Source organism: Rhodnius prolixus, unplaced genomic scaffold, assembly GCF_049639745.1.
Source record: "Rhodnius prolixus isolate KJV_2025 unplaced genomic scaffold, Rpr scaffold_5, whole genome shotgun sequence".
NCBI lineage: Eukaryota > Metazoa > Arthropoda > Insecta > Hemiptera > Reduviidae > Rhodnius > Rhodnius prolixus.
The window spans coordinates 43,899,209-43,918,863 of record NW_027411624.1 but is presented as its reverse complement, the minus strand read 5'-3'; the positions used below and the strand labels follow the sequence as shown (position 1 = coordinate 43,918,863).

At 35.8% G+C, this 19,655-nt stretch overlaps 1 protein-coding gene across 2 annotated transcripts in view; it reads right to left on the bottom strand.

Moving 5' to 3' along the window:
• LOC141457862 (EGFR adapter protein-like) overlaps positions 1-19,655 on the bottom strand; it is a 454,378-nt gene that overhangs the window by 7,092 nt on the left and 427,631 nt on the right. For both annotated transcript variants that reach the window (XM_074135185.1, XM_074135186.1), the window contains 2 exons: positions 9,201-9,317; positions 312-601 (listed from right to left, as the gene is read on the bottom strand). In XM_074135185.1, the coding sequence (XP_073991286.1) occupies positions 312-601; positions 9,201-9,317 (407 nt within the window). The remainder of the gene's footprint in view (positions 1-311; positions 602-9,200; positions 9,318-19,655) is intronic.

The window sequence follows — 19,655 nt, the reverse complement described above, 5'->3', positions numbered from 1 at the left end:
AAACTAACATGTGCAATGAGGACAACAAACACGGTAACTATAGAAAATAATTTCACAGCTCACTCCAATGGATGTGTTCATTTAGGCAAGAAAACATTTAGGAGATTTCTTGTTTTAAATATCACGAATATTCTAAAAGAATTGTAATCAATGTAACAACATTTAAGCTTAGCTAGAGGAGAGTAAGCGCAAAGCTCTGCTCTTTAAATAAGCAGGCTTGGGAATGTTACATCATTCAACTCCTCCCACTGTTTCCACAATTAAGTTCTACCGTTTACAAGTAAAATAAGATATTTAAGTAGCTTACGTACCTGTTATTGTCTGAGTCTATACTTTTGGCCGTGTTGATGATAAATGGATGCTTATTATGGACCAAAGGCGCTTCCTCTTCTGAAGGAGTAGTTCCTAATCCCATAGCCAGCCGTTTAACTAAAACTGGTTTATCGCCTAACCGCCGACAGGAATTCAACTCCGTGGGAGAATTACTCTCGTCGGACGAGGTGGGCGAGGGTGCTGCTAATCCTGGTGGCCCAGTTTTCAGTCCTGGAATTGAACTGGGTGGTCTAACTCCGCTCATACCTCTGCCGGGGATTACCTTCGGCTGAAACAGATCAACACAAACACTCCAACCTAGTGTAAACTTATACTAATAGTTCTTAACTATAATCCCCCAAACCAGATTTAATAACTTTTACATTATAAATGCGTAGCTCGTTAGTCTTAATAATGTATTTAAATCAATTATTTCATTGTATAAATTGCAGCTTAAGAAAATATTTTAAACTTATGTTAATAAAATATGAAGGTTGGAAACAAAATAAAGAAACATTTAGGGGGTGGTCCAGCCCTGAATATATTCAAACACAAGAGGGGCAAGGGAGTCTCTTCCTTATTGTTCTAATATGAGACCCTTAGAAGCTTCGACACTCTCCCTTGTAAGGGCAATCAAATTACTTCATGTACAAGAAAGTGCACTATTGTAATGTGATCTTGAAGATATTTGAAACTTAATTAAAAGAATAACTGTTATTATGATTTTCACTCACTAATGGAAAGTAACGCTAATGCTGGCGTCTGTTTCTTACTGACTCGGAGGACCCCCCCTTAAACTCGCAACTATTTGAGGGGGACGTAAACTAAAAATAAAGATTAAAGATTAACATAAATCATGAGATGTCACGAGGATTGGCACTCAAAGTGGAACTTCTTTAGACTGGAGAACGGCCATTTTTGTTGAAAATCTCTTAAGGTTTTGTTTTTGAATGTTTCATAACAGATATTTTTCTGTTCCCCACAGCTCACAGGGCTTCAAAGCCTATAATTACTGGTAAACTGTCAACCTACAAAAATTTGACCACGATCTTCCAATGACCAGCTCCTGGAAATGACTATACCACGATGATTATAGCACTGAACAACGATTATAATGATTTTAATCGTATTTCCATGATAAATCCTACACATTTTTCTTCTAAATTGTAAGTATTATAGCATTCTTGATTAGTAAAACAGCGTCTAATCGTTCTAGTAATTTGCATATTAATGAGCCAAGAAAAATGTCGACTGCTGGAGCTTTGTTTTTTTTTTCTCCATTAAAATGTTTCGAGAAATTAATAAATACTTTACAGGACAAGAGTTAGCTGGATGGCACGAACAGTCAGTCAACTGCGGTAATATCTAAATCTGAAATAATATACAACTGTTTGTTTGCGTGAGTATACGTTGGCGTGGGCGTATGACAGTAGCCAGACATGGCCCGGGGCCAATGTAACGCAACTCCCTCTCCAGCAGGTCTTGAAGAAGACCGCCTAGTAGTCGCGCACCCACGCGCCATCAACAGTAACTAGTATATTCTGTCCAGCCCTGTCATTACCATATTCAGTCATGGCTCACTATGTCGTGTACACATAGCCTCTAAGAGAGTGCACGGCACGCACTGAGACAGTACGCCTTACATACTCCAGTCTGTATTTATTGTTGGTGGGTACGTGAAGGACGAGGAAAGGAAACCATCACGCCACAATGCTCAACCACATACAATCAACACCTAGTGAACACACGTTACTCAGGAAGGTTGACATCCCATTTTCGTAACTGCAGGAGTTTTTAGTGGGTCAACCAGCCCAAATGAACTAGTGTAGAAACTCACACGATTTTGTGGCACACTGCTTGGAGATTCGACTTCACCAATTCTCTTCCAACTCGAGTTTAGCACACTTTCAACTTTCTATAGCATTACTCAAGAGATAGGGCTACATGATACCAAAAAAAGAAAAGAAAAAAAATCACTTTGAAGGGAATTGACACCGTGCTTCTCGCTTAAAAGGAGAGATGCCCTTAATAGAGTTATGCGGATGGAACCTAGAAATAGGGAGATTCGTATCTTTTCGGGCAGCCAGGCTGCACTGAAGGCTCTTGTATCCTTCAGAATGACCTCTTCCCTGGTTTGCGAATGCAGGATGGCCCTAGAACTACTGGCGCGGCACAACAAAGTTCGGCTGGAATGGGTGCCGGGTCATGTGGGTATTGAAGGGAATGAAAAAGCTGATCATCTGGCCAGGAATGGAGCTAACACTCCATTTCATCGATCCGGAGCCTGTCCTGGGGATCACCAGGGGTTCGGTTCGTGCGGCTCTCAGAGATCTGGGATTTGGAGAGAGCACGAAAAGAACTGGGTGATGTGTCCTGGGGTTAAACACAGCAAGACTACGATGACTTGGCTGTGTAAGCAAAGCGCCAAAGAGACCCTGTGTGTTTGGGTAGAAATCAGATTACTCTGATTACAGGCGTATTCACGGGGCACGATAGGTTCAAGAAGCATCTGCGCAAGGTGGGGCTTATCAGGTTGGAGCCGTTGTGCAAATTATGTCAGTAAGAGGAGGAAACGGCTCTGTTGTTCGATTGCGCCGCAATCGAGCGTTTGCGCTATGAAACCTTTGGAACGCTGAGGCCGAAGGAGATAGTAGCGCAAAAAGAACTAGTAGGGAAAGTCCTCAACCTCTTTAGGAGGGGAGGGTTCGCTTCCTAGATCTAAGAAGGGGCTGGCACAATAAGTCTTCTGTGGCTGCGGTGCCGTGGGGCGTAGGTCCCGTCCCATCTACTATCTAATCTACTAGAATTATCCGGAGAAAATCGTAGGAGCTTTAGTGGAAACAATCTGTGATAATACGGAAAAGTATGTTCATTAAGGAGCTCAAAGTAGTTCAAATTCAAAAACATAATTCTACCTTTGATTCTGATTATACAGGTGGCAAGACAGTACAAAATATAAAAATGGCCGTTCACAGGGAACTAATCCCTTCTCTCGCAGAAGGGCCTGAAAAAATATTTCAATAGCTGTTTTGGAGAAAATCTTTTAAAACTAAAGTAAAACCTTTTTTGGTGAAATGGCACTTCCGATTCTCCAATTTCCGCCCAAAACCTTTACTGTCGCCCTCTCTGTCTCTCTTGATGAGACTCCAAAGAGAAATAGTTAATTTATTTAAACATTCTGCGATGTTTCGTTTCTAAGTTACGGTCGGCTATATAAACACAGACCAAAACCACTTTTTCAGACTTAGGGGACCTCGAAAAGCGGGTCTTTCCCTTGAAGGAAAGGAAGGTAATGGAGGGGTTACCATTGCAATATTAATTACTTTTTATTTGCTTTCTTTTTTCTTTTTTTTAAAAAGTGGTTAATTAAAATTCAAGTATCTGCAAATAAAACTTTGAAGTAGGTTGTTTTAATTTTCCAGTAATATGCCGTCCCACGTTTTAATATTGAATGAAATTTTCACTTAAACTTTTTTTTAAAAAAAAAGAAAAAAGAAAAGGCAAAGAAAAATACTTTTTCCTAATTCATTCAAAAGCAAAGCAATTAATTCTACTTTATATAAACATAAAAGTCGTATTTATAGCGCTATTTAACTTTCATCATCATTTCCTTCGATGAATGTAAATAATAAATTAAAAAAACTGTAATTATACCAAAAAAAAAAAAGAGTACAAGTGAACGGGCAAGAATTTTGATTACAGCAAGATATTAATTACACAAGGGCGCCTCTTGAAGAAGATCTCTTGAGGTTGGTATAGGACAGGGATGGCCGAACACCTTTTTGAGACGTGGGTCCCAAATTTTGTTCATTTTTTTTTTTTTTAGTACCAGCTCTTAAGTCACTAATGCGTCCATTTGCACAAGAGTTAAGTTTAAAAATTTTAAACTGAATATTTTCAAAACTAAACATCTTTAAAATTCAAAGTTGGCTTAACGGGACGAAACAAGTGGCTATGGAAGTCTCTCTTTTTACAAACATAACTGAACAAAACCTGAACAAAAGTGTGTTTTATCTGAAGAAAAATCTAAATATGATTATTTGCTTTGGGTTGTCGATTTTTTTTTGTAACAAAACAAAATATGAGTAAAATTATACATTTTATTTGATATTTTGTAAACACTTTTGCTTTATTTCAAATACTATAAAAGCACTTGCGTTTTTAGAACTGTAATGATCAAACTAAAGGTTATAGATAGCATTTAAATTGCTTTTGTGGCAAACATAACTGAACAAAACCTGAACAAAAGTGTGTTTTATCTGAAGAAAAATCTAAATATGATTATTTGCTTTGGGTTGTCGATTTTTTTTTTTTAACAAACAAAATATGAGTAAAATTATACATTTTATTTGATATTTTGTAAACACTTTTGCTTTATTTCAAATACTATAAAAGCACTTGCGTTTTTAGAATTGTAATGATCAAACTAAAGGTTATAGATAGCATTTAAATTGCTTTTGTGGCAAACATAACTGAACAAAACTTTACAAAAGTGTGTGTTTTATCTGAAGAAAAATCTAAATATGGTTATTTGCTTTGGGTTGTCGATTTTTTTTTTGTAACAAAACAAAATATGAGTAAAATTATACATTTTATTTGATATTTTTGTAAACACTTTTGCTTTATTTCAAATACTACAAAAGCATTTGTCATCATTTGCGTTTTTAGAACTGTAATGATCAAACTAAAGGTTATAGATAGCATTTAAATTGCTTTTGTGGCAAACATAACTGAACAAAACCTGAACAAAAGTGTGTTTTATCTGAAGAAAAATCTAAATATGATTATTTGCTTTGGGTTGTCGATTTTTTTTTTTTAACAAACAAAATATGAGTAAAATTATACATTTTATTTGATATTTTGTAAACACTTTTGCTTTATTTCAAATACTATAAAAGCACTTGCGTTTTTAGAATTGTAATGATCAAACTAAAGGTTATAGATAGCATTTAAATTGCTTTTGTGGCAAACATAACTGAACAAAACTTTACAAAAGTGTGTGTTTTATCTGAAGAAAAATCTAAATATGGTTATTTGCTTTGGGTTGTCGATTTTTTTTTGTAACAAAACAAAATATGAGTAAAATTATACATTTTATTTGATATTTTTGTAAACACTTTTGCTTTATTTCAAATACTACAAAAGCATTTGTCATCATTTGCGTTTTTAGAACTGTAATGATCAAACTAAAGGTTATAGATAGCATTTAAATTGCTTTTGTGGCAAACATAACTGAACAAAACCTGAACAAAAGTGTGTTTTATCTGAAGAAAAATCTAAATATGATTATTTGCTTTGGGTTGTCGATTTTTTTTTTTTAACAAACAAAATATGAGTAAAATTATACATTTTATTTGATATTTTGTAAACACTTTTGCTTTATTTCAAATACTATAAAAGCACTTGCGTTTTTAGAATTGTAATGATCAAACTAAAGGTTATAGATAGCATTTAAATTGCTTTTGTGGCAAAACATAACTGAACAAAACTTTACAAAAGTGTGTGTTTTATCTGAAGAAAAATCTAAATATGGTTATTTGCTTTGGGTTGTCGATTTTTTTTTGTAACAAAACAAAATATGAGTAAAATTATACATTTTATTTGATATTTTTGTAAACACTTTTGCTTTATTTCAAATACTACAAAAGCATTTGTCATCATTTGCGTTTTTAGAACTGTAATGATCAAACTAAAGGTTATAGATAGCATTTAAATTGCTTTTGTGGCAAACATAACTGAACAAAACCTTACAAAAGTGTGTGTTTTATCTGAAGAAAAATCTAAATATGGTTATTTGCTTTGGGTAGTCGATTTTTTTTTGTAACAAAACAAAATATGAGTAAAATTATACATTTTATTTGATATTTTTGTAAACACTTTTGCTTTATTTCAAATACTACAAAAGCATTTGTCATCATTTGCGTTTTTAGAACTGTAATGATCAAACTAAAGGTTATAGATAGTATTTAAATTGCTTTTGTGTTTAATGCGTGATTGAAAAAAAAATACAGATAGAATATAAATTATCCACCACAATTAAAAAAATCTAAATCAACCCGCATAAACAAACAAATGGTTGCCTAGCAATTGTGTGGGTCAGTGAAAAGCTTGCGCGGGTCAGTGTCTGACCCGCGGGTCATAGGTTCGCCATAGGAAAAACTTATTTCAATTGCAGTAATCCCAAATGAGCAGCCTAGGTTTTTCCACCCAGTTGACATGAACCAGAATGTTTCCCCTCCTGTTGGAGAGAAGTTCTGAAATGTTATATCCACTTCCTATTCGCTCTCCAATACCCGGGGGGTGAACAAAGCCAAGTCCACTGTTGGCCTGGCCTGTCTAATGATGGGTTAGTTTCGAAAAAACAATGTGTGCCCAGACAGTAAGGGACTTAAGGGGAAATGAAAGCAGGGGAGAGTGATCTGCCATAGCCGCAAGAACCTGTCACTCATCGACAAGCAAGGGTTGGGAAAATATGGGAAGCCATGGAGTAAATACTGGATGGTGGTGGTTGATGATGGATTCTTTTATACCCTATGTGAACGACTGGGGAGATGACGAGAGAGCTGATTTCAGGGTTAAGGTTCCTTTTTGAAAAGTGAATAATGGTAACAAGAAGTAGATAAGTACCTGATAGTTGCGAGTTTATATGTTAGAAGCTAGATTAACTCTAGCAAGAGACCCTTGTAAATGGGTTGTTCACATTAGATTTTAGTAATTAATTTCTTTAAAAAATTCGACTCCATTGCAATACTTTCTTTTTTACAAATTAGGAAAAGTAAAAAAAACTCCATTCACAGCAGTCTGTAAAGATAACTTGTTGATGAAAAAGATGTTGTTTAATATCAAAATGAGCATAACAGTCTTTGAATAGAATAAACAAAAAACAAATCTGCAAGAGTCTCTTTTGATGGGGCAAAAAAAAGTTAGGCAGATAAATGTTAGGCTATAAAAAAGGCAAAGATAAAAGTGAACATTACAAGCTTCTTCAGCATACCACCACCCTTAGTGCACGCCTCTGCCGCTAGATAGCACCTCTTTCAACTTTTTCCACACCTCATTCTCCCCAAAAAAACATTTTCTCTTTTGAATTTCTCTCGCGGTATTTTCCAGTCTGAGTTTGTGTGTGTGTGTGACCGAGATATTACATTTTCCTGTAGCTTTTCCATTTTCTCCTACTGTTATTCTTTCTCTTTGTACGAGTATATCATACAAGCTTTTGAGTTAACCCTATAAACCACATTACTTTAACATCAACATTTTATTTAGTCATTTATATGTATATTAGGTTTTTCTAATTAATGAAAATGTCTATATTATTACAACAAAAAAAATAAAATAAATGGAAGTACTTTCACAGGAAATTTGAAAAAACTTCGCCAGAAAAGCTAGATTTTTCTGTGGATCGACAAATTTATGCTGTCAAACTTGAAGCCAAGGTTTCAAATCGGCTCACCAGATGGTGTAAAGGCCTTTTCACTTAATATCACTTGAGAAAATCGATTCTAATGCATTTAGATCTAACATAAATTTAACGAGGGTCTTACTCTCCACATTTTAAACTCATATTAAGCATTTTTACACTCGTAAAACCCGTACATTACACCTTACTGGAAAGCCATTAACTTCTATTATCCAATGACCCTTCGCCCTTTGAAATGAGTTTCAAAATTGTACTTCAGTGAGTGGAGCAGTGACCAGTAATCACAGGAAATAAGCCACAAGAAAAAGTCACAATTTTGACTTAGTAAGAAAGTCAAGCAGATAAAAATATTGTAACGAAGTTGACCTGGGCAGAAAAGAAAAGCCTAGATTGTTCTAGGAGTTGAGCGACCAAAGCGACAAAGGCTGAGTAAACACCTCCCATAATGATGGCGTACCGATCGGCAGCTCACGAGACCACTGGCCGAACACCTGCTAGCCTTGTGTTCGGTAGGGAGCGTCGACTACCCAGTGACCTTCCAGTTGGCAGCCTGGAAGCTAAAAAGTCGGACGTGAGCAGCTATGCTGGGGAACTTCGCCGTAAGTGGAGAGCTGCGCGTGAAAAGATACGCGACAGTTAGTCTTGGAAAGTTAGTTTGGAGAGACACTTTGGAAGTGACAGTTTTTGAGAGAGTCAGTGTTGCGGAGTGCTTCGGAGTTAGCCAGTTAGTGAGTAGAGCTTTGTTAGTGCAGCTGAGACTAATGCAATTCGGTGCAGTGCGGACCAGTGGTCAGTCGGGGAACAGTTTTGTGGCGTTACGTAGTGAGTAAGTAACAGTGAACTGTTGTGACTGTTGTAAATGGTGACTGTAATGAATAGCGTTAGTTGCTAGTAAATGTTAATGTGAGTAATGTTAATGTGTTAATAAATCAGGTTATTACTTACAAATTTAGCAAGTTTTATTATTTAATCAAACCCACATATTAAAATAACTAGTGGCAGTCACTAGTTGTGTAAGTAAAGTTTTTAGTAAAAGGACAAAAACTTTACAATATTTAAGTTCATTACGCTATGATATTTATTTAAATACCATAAAGCAGTAAATAATTTCAACTTGCCAAGACATGACACTTATATAATAGGAGCTTCTTACAGCTCACTGTCCGGTGATGGACAGTGTTGTCTGTAACGAGAGAACACTGTCCGGGGGCCGGCAGTGCACTGGAAAAAGCTCCGGGCGCTAATAACCTCAGCTGTTGATGCGCCAAAAATAAATAAATAAATAAAAATAAAGGCAAAGTGGGGAGGCGGAGAGTCAAAAGTAAGCTGCCAATGAGACGCTAAAATTGTCCTGTTTTTCCCCATGAGTTCGTCCGAATATGGTTCTTTCTAATGAAGATAACAGTTCCTGGATAGACTTTCCCTAGCTGTCACCATAATACTAGGACTACCAAACTTTGCTACTCACCCAGACAATGGTTGTGGGCTCCACACTTCTCTGGATCACTTGCTGCAGTTGAGGCTGAAGCTGTGCCGCGTAGGCCATACGGAATGCATTACCCACTATCGAGTTCAGTTCTTCCGCCTGAAAATAAGAAAAAGAATGCAACAATCTTAGCATCGTTTATTCGGTGAAAAACATTCATTTGTGAATAAATTTCTTGGATAGCTATATCCAAGCAAAAGTATTGGTTGTATAAAGCACTTCACTTTAAATTTAACTTCTAAGCCAGCGTTTCCCAACCTGTGGTACGCGAGTTGCTGGTTGGTGGTACGCGAAAAATAATCAATAATGGCGGACATAAAAAATTAAATCATAAAAATATTATAGAAACGTTTTTTCCTATAATTTATAAAAATTATTTTAATTAATAATATTATACAGTAAAGTTGTTAATACGAGTTGTTAAATGTTGAATGCTCGTATGTACAGTAATAAGGTTAGTCTGTCTCAAGATATAGGAGAAAATATAATAGCACATTTAACAGGATTAAAATTGTCTTTTTTGGAGTATTTTCCAAAACCTGAAAACACAAATGATAACTGAATTTCAAACCCCTTCTATAAAGAAAATTTAATAGAATTATCATGTGACAGAACTTAAATGATAACTATTTAAAAATCTGCTTAAAGAGAGACTGGATTGTAATGAGTAAGCTCCTCTCCAAGCAACATTAAATTTAATTGGTACTTACAGAGGTAGTTGAATGCTTAAAAGAAATTAATTTAGAAGATTTGGGCACAAATATAATAATCCTAAAGAAGGACTTTGTAAATTAATTAATAATTTTGAAGAGAAAAATATGTGCGCAATTTTTAATTATTTAAAAAAAGTTTTAAAACTAAGAGCTCTTACACTTTACAAAGTTTATAAAGTGAACTTGAACTTTGAACTCCTTTGTAACAGATCCATTGTATCTCTATACAAATAAAGATAATAATAATAATAAAATAACACACTGGGAATAACAAATTTCACGAAATACAATCAATTTTTACGAAGTGGTACAATTTAGCATGATTGGTACTACCAAGTGGTAGGCGAGCCAAAAAATAGGTTGGGAAACGCTGTTCTAAGCTAGTAAAAAAAAAATATATATATAAAATATTAACCACCGGGAACCTGTTTAAATCGGTCAAGGGGATTAGAGAATGTAAGGAAAAATAATCTTCAGTACAACATCTCCCTCTTCATCAGTGAACAGTAATCCAGTAATTCCCATATTTACAAAATTAGTTGGATTAGAAGTATTGCGACTTCAGCATTCAATTGAATTCCCACTGGGAAAGTGTTTTGTGGTGTCCTCAGTGTGAAAACAATTTTGTCAACCACATGGTCTGTAAGTAGCTACTGAATTTTCGATCTCTGGCTGAAAAAATAAAAAAAAATAATAAAATAACGCACTGCAGACTTGGCCACTTCAAAATACAACCGCATAAACCCACCACAAATACTTATTGTTGCAACGAACCCAACACAAAATATTACAACGCCAATAATTACGTACGATAAAAGGAAAACCTTACGAGAGTTTCACGATATATTCTTGCACAATATCACAATCTCACAGTTTAAGAGAAACTTAATTTCAACAATAACAGGCAATAAGAGAAAGAAAAATATGTATGAGAAAATGGAAGAAATGGATAAAATACAGTAATGGCTCTAAATGTACGTACATATAAATTTTTTTTCTCTAAAAACCAAACTAGAACATATTAAGTTTTATGACGAAAACATGGCCAGTATTAATATTTTCAAGTGTTCTAGCTTGGGCTAACCAAACTTTACACGCTGTGCACGTTCCAAACACTGCCAAAACAATTTATTACGGCACTCATCTCGCGTTCTCAGCAATTTAAATAATGATCCACTCAAATAAATTATTATTTTTTACTATGAACGAGTACTTAAAATAGAAAATTCTACTTACAACAGTTGAATTAGTGATAAAGATGTCTTTAAAAAAATCCTGGTTTAAATTGCACTGTGGTTTCTAGTGTGAATAGAAATGATGTTTACACGCGTGACGAAGGATAACAGTGTTGCCACTTTCAACCCTCATAAGAATTTTTTTTAGAACTACCAATTCATCATTGTAATTCAACGTAATTCATCAAGGTTTATAATTATTAATTTTTTTTTCCTAACTTGGAATTCTAAAACAAATAAAATGTGTAGATCTTTAAAAAAAAATAATAATAAAACTATTTTCTGAGAAAATCGCAGTTTTTCATCTTTGAGTAAGAATCTCAAGGGGTGCTCCTCACAATGACACCACATTACCTGAAAACCCATTTTTCTTTTTCTTTTTAGACTCACTGCACCTTGAGGTTTTTCCAGTGTGTAAACACAATGTAGAAAATTACTTCCTCCACTAGGAAAGAGTTAGCGGAAGTCATACGAAAGTTTTGTCCCCAAATTTTCTCTACTAAAAAAAAAAAAAAAAAAAAAATCTGCGAACGCAAGTAAGAGACCTAAGATGGCATTATTGTAATTAAAATGTCAGCTCGCGAGAAGTGATAAGCTCCCCTTAATTATTTTAAAGTATCCTTAAAGTGTCGGGTTCTAATCCCTCCTTAAACTGAAAGGGACCTGGGAAAGAGTACGATAATTTAATTATGAAAAGGGGCAAACGTGGGGGGTAGGGGGTGGGCGGACTGTCTTCTGTCCACGATCTCAGACTCGCAGACCACGAGAAGTAGATTTGGCAGAGTTTTAAAATAAAGCTTAAGATACTCGGATTTTAACTTGAGCGAAATAATCTCGTCCAATAAGCTTTACAGGAATTTTGCTTTCAAGACCAGCAGAATTACTTCCGCTTTCTATCAGTAGCAAAAAAGAAGAATCAATATTCTCCAACCGGAAGTGAAACTGTGAGCAGCGTCTTTTTCTATTAATTTGAACTTGGCAATGAGACATGTTTTGAAGGGATTTTTGTGGAAACTGTGACGCCATATTTTCTCTTTAAATTTGGAATACTAATGGAATGATGGTAGATCTAAATCTTATATTTGAAATTTTTTTCCAGACAGTTTCTTCGTAGAACAGTACAGATTTGGTAAGAATTAAATATGTTTTGAGATTAGTAGTTCGAAGAACATTTACGGGTTATCAACTTGCGAGAGTGTTAGTAAAAGAGAATGACGTTGAGTGTAACGTTTTGGAACCTCGAGATATTAATACATCTATTTCCGGTGAAAACGTAATTCTAGAAAATTCCGACACGTTCGCACTACTTCCTGTTTCCCCAGAGGAAGTAAGAATAACTGGCCGGCTAAATGACGCACTAATGAAAGATAGATTTAAGAAGGTCTAATTAAGTTGACTTAGGGCTGTTTTGAAGGGAAGCAGTTTAGCTGCCAAGTCACTCTGTAAGTCAATACCACATCCGGTCCATTCTTTATTGCTGTTGGTAAATACCATCCTGGACTCTCCACTTGGTCTGTGTTGGCGTTAGATTCCCTCCCTCTCTGTCTCTCTCACAGCCGCACGCTGCGCTCCACCAGCATCCATCCCCTCTTTAAGATCAAGTCTCGTTATTTGTCTCCCAAGTAATTAGCTGCTCTAACTTGCTACTAAACTCACTACTATCCGTTCAAGTTCCCCTCGTAAATCTTACTAGAATAATACTCAAAACATTCCCTTTTATTTAGCTTTACTAAAATTTTATAACCTCATGAAAACTCCACTAGATGTCTCTGTCCTCTAAGCAGAGGAGTCACTTATTGACCATCAAATGGTTTACATAACCGTTGATGAAGAAACGTGTACGCCATTTCGATCGTTTAGTCAGGAACGTCCTGGAATAAGAAAAGATTCCTCTCCCCATTAACAGAATCCAACATAGCAGCATCCAAGTTATCTCCACGTACTTACACTAACAACAATAGTAAGGCGGGGCTTAACGTCCAACTACCAATTAGGTGTCGTGGACGGAGGCGACTAGCAAACATACTTTGCTATTAAATTTCTTTTATTAACCATTAAAATAAAATCCAAGGCCTAAGTCCGGGAATCGAACCCACTAAACCAACAATACATCTTATCATTGCGGGTCTAGTATCTTAACCGCTCGGCTACCGTGGCACCTACACCAACAACAATAACTACCCATTTATGGAAACTCTCTGCTATTATTACAAAAACATTTTAATGCATCCATGTTTTATCTTCCAAACTGAATAGAGTAACCTCGATGTTTTTAGTAGTCCAGCGAAATTACAAAATAAACGGCAAAATCTCGATTGTTCCGATATTATTGGCGCTTATATATTAGAATCTCATAGAGGCGGAAGTATATGTAGCGATTGAATCACTGAACGATATTTTCATGAAAAACAGGAAATTTACTGACAGCAAAAATCAAAAGTTCGATTAAGTACAATCGATTTTAATTGATTCAATTACAAGCAGTTATTTAGGTACTCGCTTTACAGAAATGACGTATAAACCTGTGGTGGACTTCTCGTAGAGGTAGGCGTTTGTATTTCACGTAAATGATAATGCAAAAAGACTAAAACTTTTTCAATCGTATTTTTTTTTTTAAATGATTTAAGGCGCGTCAACATCTAATTGGCGCCTGGAGTTTTTTTCAGTGCACTGCCGGCCTCCGGACAGTGTTCTCTCGTTACAGACAACACTGTTCATCACTGGGACAGTGGAGCTGTAAGAAGCTCCTAGGAAGAGAAAATCTAATGGTCAGCAGCTGGATTTGAACCCGAGACCTCCGCGTGGGAGTCCAGTACGCTAACCGCATAGCTAATCCCTTCCCTTTCAATCGTAATTATTGTACAAATCGCCGTCAGGAGTGCTAGTGCTATTTATTGAAAATAATAACCAAATTTACATTAATAATTCTGATAAAATTATTACAAATACCTTTAAAAGCTTGAAGAAAGAAAGATTATGTCAACAAAGACGTATTTCAAATGTATTTAGTTAAATTGAATTAGTTATTCTATAAAAATTGGATTTCTGGCCTTTAACAAGATCTAAATATAGTTGGCACATGGCAGAGAGCGCATATGTTCCACTATTAGAGTTCGTTAAGACGACATACTATCCTGGGCACATAGATCAGGTATATAAATAGTGACGTCATGTTTACTAGAGTAAATAAAGACCTTTTGTGATTCTCGTCTTTTTAAACTTGTTTAGTTTAGGGCTTTAACTGTTAGTTTATTTAAATTTCGATTTTATAAACTGTGCTAGACTGTAATAAATCATGTTACAGATCAAAGGAGGAGAGGATCTTGTTTGAAATGAAATTACTACTTTTATCTGGCTAGCTAACTGTTACATCAAAGAGATTGTAGGGGGTCTTCAATAGCTTCTTATTTTGGGGTACACAGAGATTAAATAGTAAACTTACTATTGTTACTAGATTAAATAGTAAATTCTTCAGATCCCTTGAAAATAATGCAGATAGAAGTGTTGGTGGTGGTGGTGGTGCCTCAGAGACGCTTTTCTATATTAAAGAAGCAATTTCTGATTTACGCTGCTTAGAAGAGGAACTGGAAGTCCCCCTAGAAAGCCTGCGCAGTTACCAGGTGTGGAAGAGGATAGGTCGTACTCTCTCTCTCTCGTGGGAAGCGTAGGGAGTTTAGGCATCAGGAATTCGTTATCCTTAATTGCCAAATCCACGTTCTTCCGGCAGCTTCCGTGAAGAGCCCGTGTATATACCAGAAGCTGTAGGGAACAGGCTCTACTTAGAATCCTCTCGGATTCTTTTGATTTGGGTGAAGTCTTCTTCAGGAAATCAAGCAATGGAGAGACTACTTTTCTGGGAAACATGAACAGAACATGTGTTCTGGGTGAAAACACAAAAGACCTGCCGGAGACTAGGTGACTATCTTTTGAGCGAATTACGCTGTTTTTTTTTTTTTTTTTTTTTTTTTTTGTTTACTTCCAAGATCTGTCAACGTCACTGAGGTCACTGGCCACGCCATCCGGTCCAACACCGGACAGCAGCAAGCTGTAAGAAGAAATCTATGAACTGACAGGAGTTTCGAACACGGAACCTCTACACGTGAGAATCCAGGGCACTATGTGCTCAGTTTAAAAGTTATTGAAATTTAGAGTGGTACCCCTGTAAGCCGGTACTCTGATATTCATTATTCAAAAGGCTGTGACCAAAATGGAACATCTGTTTAAAATTTAGTAGAGTGGCAAACCAGATGTTAGGTTATAAAGTTACCAGGTTGTAACAGAATTTCATTAATTCAATTAACTTATCGATATTTCACGAATACAATATGTACATTCTCGATTCTAGCTAACATGTTGTCTTTATAGGTTATCGCCCCCTTTTCAAATATTTATGTATTCACTAAAAAAGTTGTTGCTCGATAAGATAAAACTTCGACTCAATAAAATAAAATAAATACCAAGTAAATAAATACGAAAACATTCTAATCTGAAACATTTAAATTTTATTTTTAAGACGCGCGTCAAAAATTTGAAATTCCATTTTTAATGTGAAATTCATGCTTTTTAATGGACCTTTTCTTTGTTTGATAAAGTAAGCAGGGGATTAATCGAACTGAGGCAGAGGTGTTTTCAAGTCAACACAGTACATAACTTCCGCCAGCTGACTCGATAAGGTTTCACTCCAGAAACAGCGTCCTGCAAGGTTCACATTCAACTATTTGCCAAAGATTTCTACAAAAAAAATTGCCACCAATTTTTACTTCTATTTTCATTAGAAGCAGTGCAAGCAAAAATGTTGAAACTTTGATGCGCTTTTGGGGGAAAAACTCCCTCCAATTACATCCTCAAAATAAGTTTTCTTGGTAAAACTATTTTCAAATAAAATTTATACAAGAAAGGACCTGCGAAGCAAGTATGTATTGTTGGTTTAGTGGGTTCGATTCACTAGGTCTAGGCCTTGGATTTTATTTAATGGTTAATATGAGAAATTTATAGTAAAGTAAGTTAGGCGGTTATACGCTAAACCCGCAATGCTAAGATGTATTGTTGGTTTAGTGGGTTCCATTCCCAGTCTCTAGGCCTTATATTTTATTTAATGGTTAATATGAGAACTTTACAGTAAAGTATATTAGACAGTAATAGGCTAGACCCGCAATGCTAAGATGTATTGTTGGTTTAGTGGGTTCGATTCACTAGGTCTAGGCCTTGGATTTTATTTAATGGTTAATATGAGAAATTTACAGTAAAGTATATTAGACAGTAATAGGCTAGACCCGCAAAGCTAAGATGTATTGTTGGTTTAGTGGGTTCGATTCACTAGGTCTAGGCCTTGGATTTTATTTAATGGTTAATATGAGAAATTTATAGTAAAGTAAGTTAGGCGGTTATACGCTAGACCCGCAATGCTAAGATGTATTGTTGGTTTAGTGGGTTCGATTCCCCTGATCTAGGCCTTGGATTTTATTTAATGGTTAATATGAGAAATTTATAGTAAAGTAAGTTAGGCGGTTATAGGCTAGACCCGCAATGGTAAGATGTATTGTTGGTTTAGTGGGTTCAATTCCCGGTCTCTAGGTCTTGGATTTTATTTAATGGTTAATATGAGAAATTTATAGTAAAGTAAGTTAGGCGGTTATACGCTAGACCCGCAATGCTAAGATGTATTGTTGGTTTAGTGGGTTCGATTCCCCTGGTCAAGGTCTTGGATTTTATTTAATGGTTAATATGAGAAATTTATAGTAAAGTAAGTTAGGCGGTTATACGCTAGACCCGCAATGCTAAGATGTATTGTTGGTTTAGTGGGTTCGATTCCCCTGGTCTAGGCCTTGGATTTTATTTAATGGGTTTTATGAGAAATTTATAGTAAAGTAAGTTAGGCGGTTATAGGCTAGACCCGCAATGCTAAGATGTATTGTTGGTTTAGTGGGTTCAATTCCCGGTCTCTAGGTCTTAGATTTTATTTAATGTGTTTAATATGAGGAATTTATAGTAAAGTATGCTAGGCGGTTATAGGCTAGACCTGCAAAGCTAAGATGTATTGTTGGTTTAGTGGGTTCGATTCCCGGTCTAGAGGCCTTAGATTTTATTTAATGGTTAATAAAAGAAATTTACAGTAAAGTGTGTTTGCTAGTCGCCTCCGTCCACGACACTTAATTTGGTAGTTGGTCGTTAAGCCCCGCCTGATAAAAATAGGCGATTACTTTACTTTACTTACAAGGAAGTGGCTAAAAAAAAGGAACCACTTTTTGAAATTTGCACTACTTCCGATCAAGCCCAAAATTCACATTCAAAACTCTAGAATTTTTGCATATTTTTTAAAAAAAATCCTCGTTGAAGCCAAAGAACCATAGAATTACTTGTTCGGGAACGTACGTATATATTTCCGGTGAACAAAACCCATTTAGGAAATTGATTCGAGAGAGACAGGGTGAGAGAGAGTGCCCCCCTACTCTCAAATACGGAAGCGTAACAAAATATTAAATATATTTTAGCGAAATAGATGAAGAAGATAAATTTAACTTCGAAAGAATTGACTTGAATATACACACACTGGAGGATTACTGCAGGAGAGATGAAGATACAGAGAAATGAAAACTTATCTTCTCTCGCTTTTTATCTCACTCGGCCAAAACTCTCATAATATACATAGATATACATACAAAATATACAAGAACATAATATGAAATATTCATCAAGCAAGTTCCTCTTTTAAAATTCTAATTTAGCCTGCTTGTAATCGAGGAGTAATTTCCTTTATGGGCTTTCCTTCCACTTCCTTTTGTATTATTTTATTTAATTTTTTTAAAAAAACCGAAAGGACACTAATTTGATTAAAGAAACGTGCGTCCATGAACAAAACTTTATTAATTAGATGAAAAATGATACAATGAACATTTTATCCTGGTTATGTCCACCATATTTTTATAAAAATATCACAGCACAAATATGTATTTAGATTTCATTAACCTGGACTGAACACACTGACCTTAACATTCCTTTTATCGCACAAGCCGCTGAGAACAGGATACAGGAAACTCCGATTCAGCCTGCAATCTCATATAAATCCTCTAGCTCACAAAATCTTTCTTCAAGAACTGTTCCTGATAACCCGGGGACAAGACGTCTTAAAAGAGACAGTGTGGCCTTGTGATCTCCTCTCTAGTGAAGAGAGTGACTAATATAATAGCCTAATGTTTTGAGAGTGTAACTTCTCCATTCGTTATCTCATTATTTGTTACTCTATTATCATTGTTACTTATAGCGTCATCGGGCTGATTATGGCGCAAATAAATGCCAAAGAAAAAAAAGATTTCATTAAACGTACACTTAATATAACAGGTGGATTTTTTTTTTATAAATCTAAGACGCGTTAACAGCTGAGGACACTGGCGCTCGTAGCTCTTTCCTGGTGTACTTGCCGACCTTCCGGACCAGTATTCTCTCGTTACAGACAACACTGACCCCATTATCGGACAGTCAGCTGTAAAAAGCTCCTAGAGGGAGAGAATATCTAATAGGCTATCAGCTGGATCTACCCACTGGAATTCAGTACACCCTAATCACTGAGATAATCCATCCCAAAATTTTCAAAAACTTACGTCTTCATATCTTCAAGTGCATCAACATGTGCCTATGTTGTTTTTTTTTGTAATTGAATACACTTTATATACACACCTCAGTTCAGGGTATTGCAGATCGATTAGTAAATAGGTAAAATCTGATGAAGCACAAGTCAAAATCTGGAGTTTTGAAAGTCATAAATTACTTAGAAAGTAAAGTAAAGTAATTGCCTATTTTTTCAGGCGAGCTTTACATCCAACTACCAATTAGGTGTCGTGGACGGAGGCGACTAGCAAACATACTTTACTGTAAATTTCTTTTATTAACCATTAAATAAAATCCAAGGCTTCTAGACCAGGGGAATCGAACCCACTAAACCAACAATTCACCTTAGCTTTGCGGGTCTAGCCTATAACCGCCTAACATACTTTACTATAAATTTCTCATATTAACCATTAAATAAAATCCAAGGCTTAGACCGGGAATCGAACCTACTAAACCAACAATACATCTTAGCATTGCAGGTCTAGCCTCTTAACCGCTCGGCTACCGTGGCGCCTAAATTACTTAGAAATTTGACAGAGTTTTGTGCATGTAAAGTAATTACAATGTTTAGATGGAAATCATATAGGAGCTGTTTTCAAGAAAATTTATGGAAAAGTGAAAAATCTCTTGTCTAAATGAGGTGGAACTTCGTTGAGGGGAAAAATTCAGGTAGTACGATCGTAAATGATATCGAAATAATTCTTTACAGCATTCGTGCGCAAAATGGCGAGCCCTTAATGGGTGGTGAAAAAAAAAGTAAAGTAAATTTTAACTCAACGATTTTTTTTTGGAAATCCTGGAGAACTTCCTGAAGAAGACCCTAGAAGGCTTCATTTCCGGTATTCGGAACATGGCTAAATTAACTACGATTCCGAGAGAAGCTG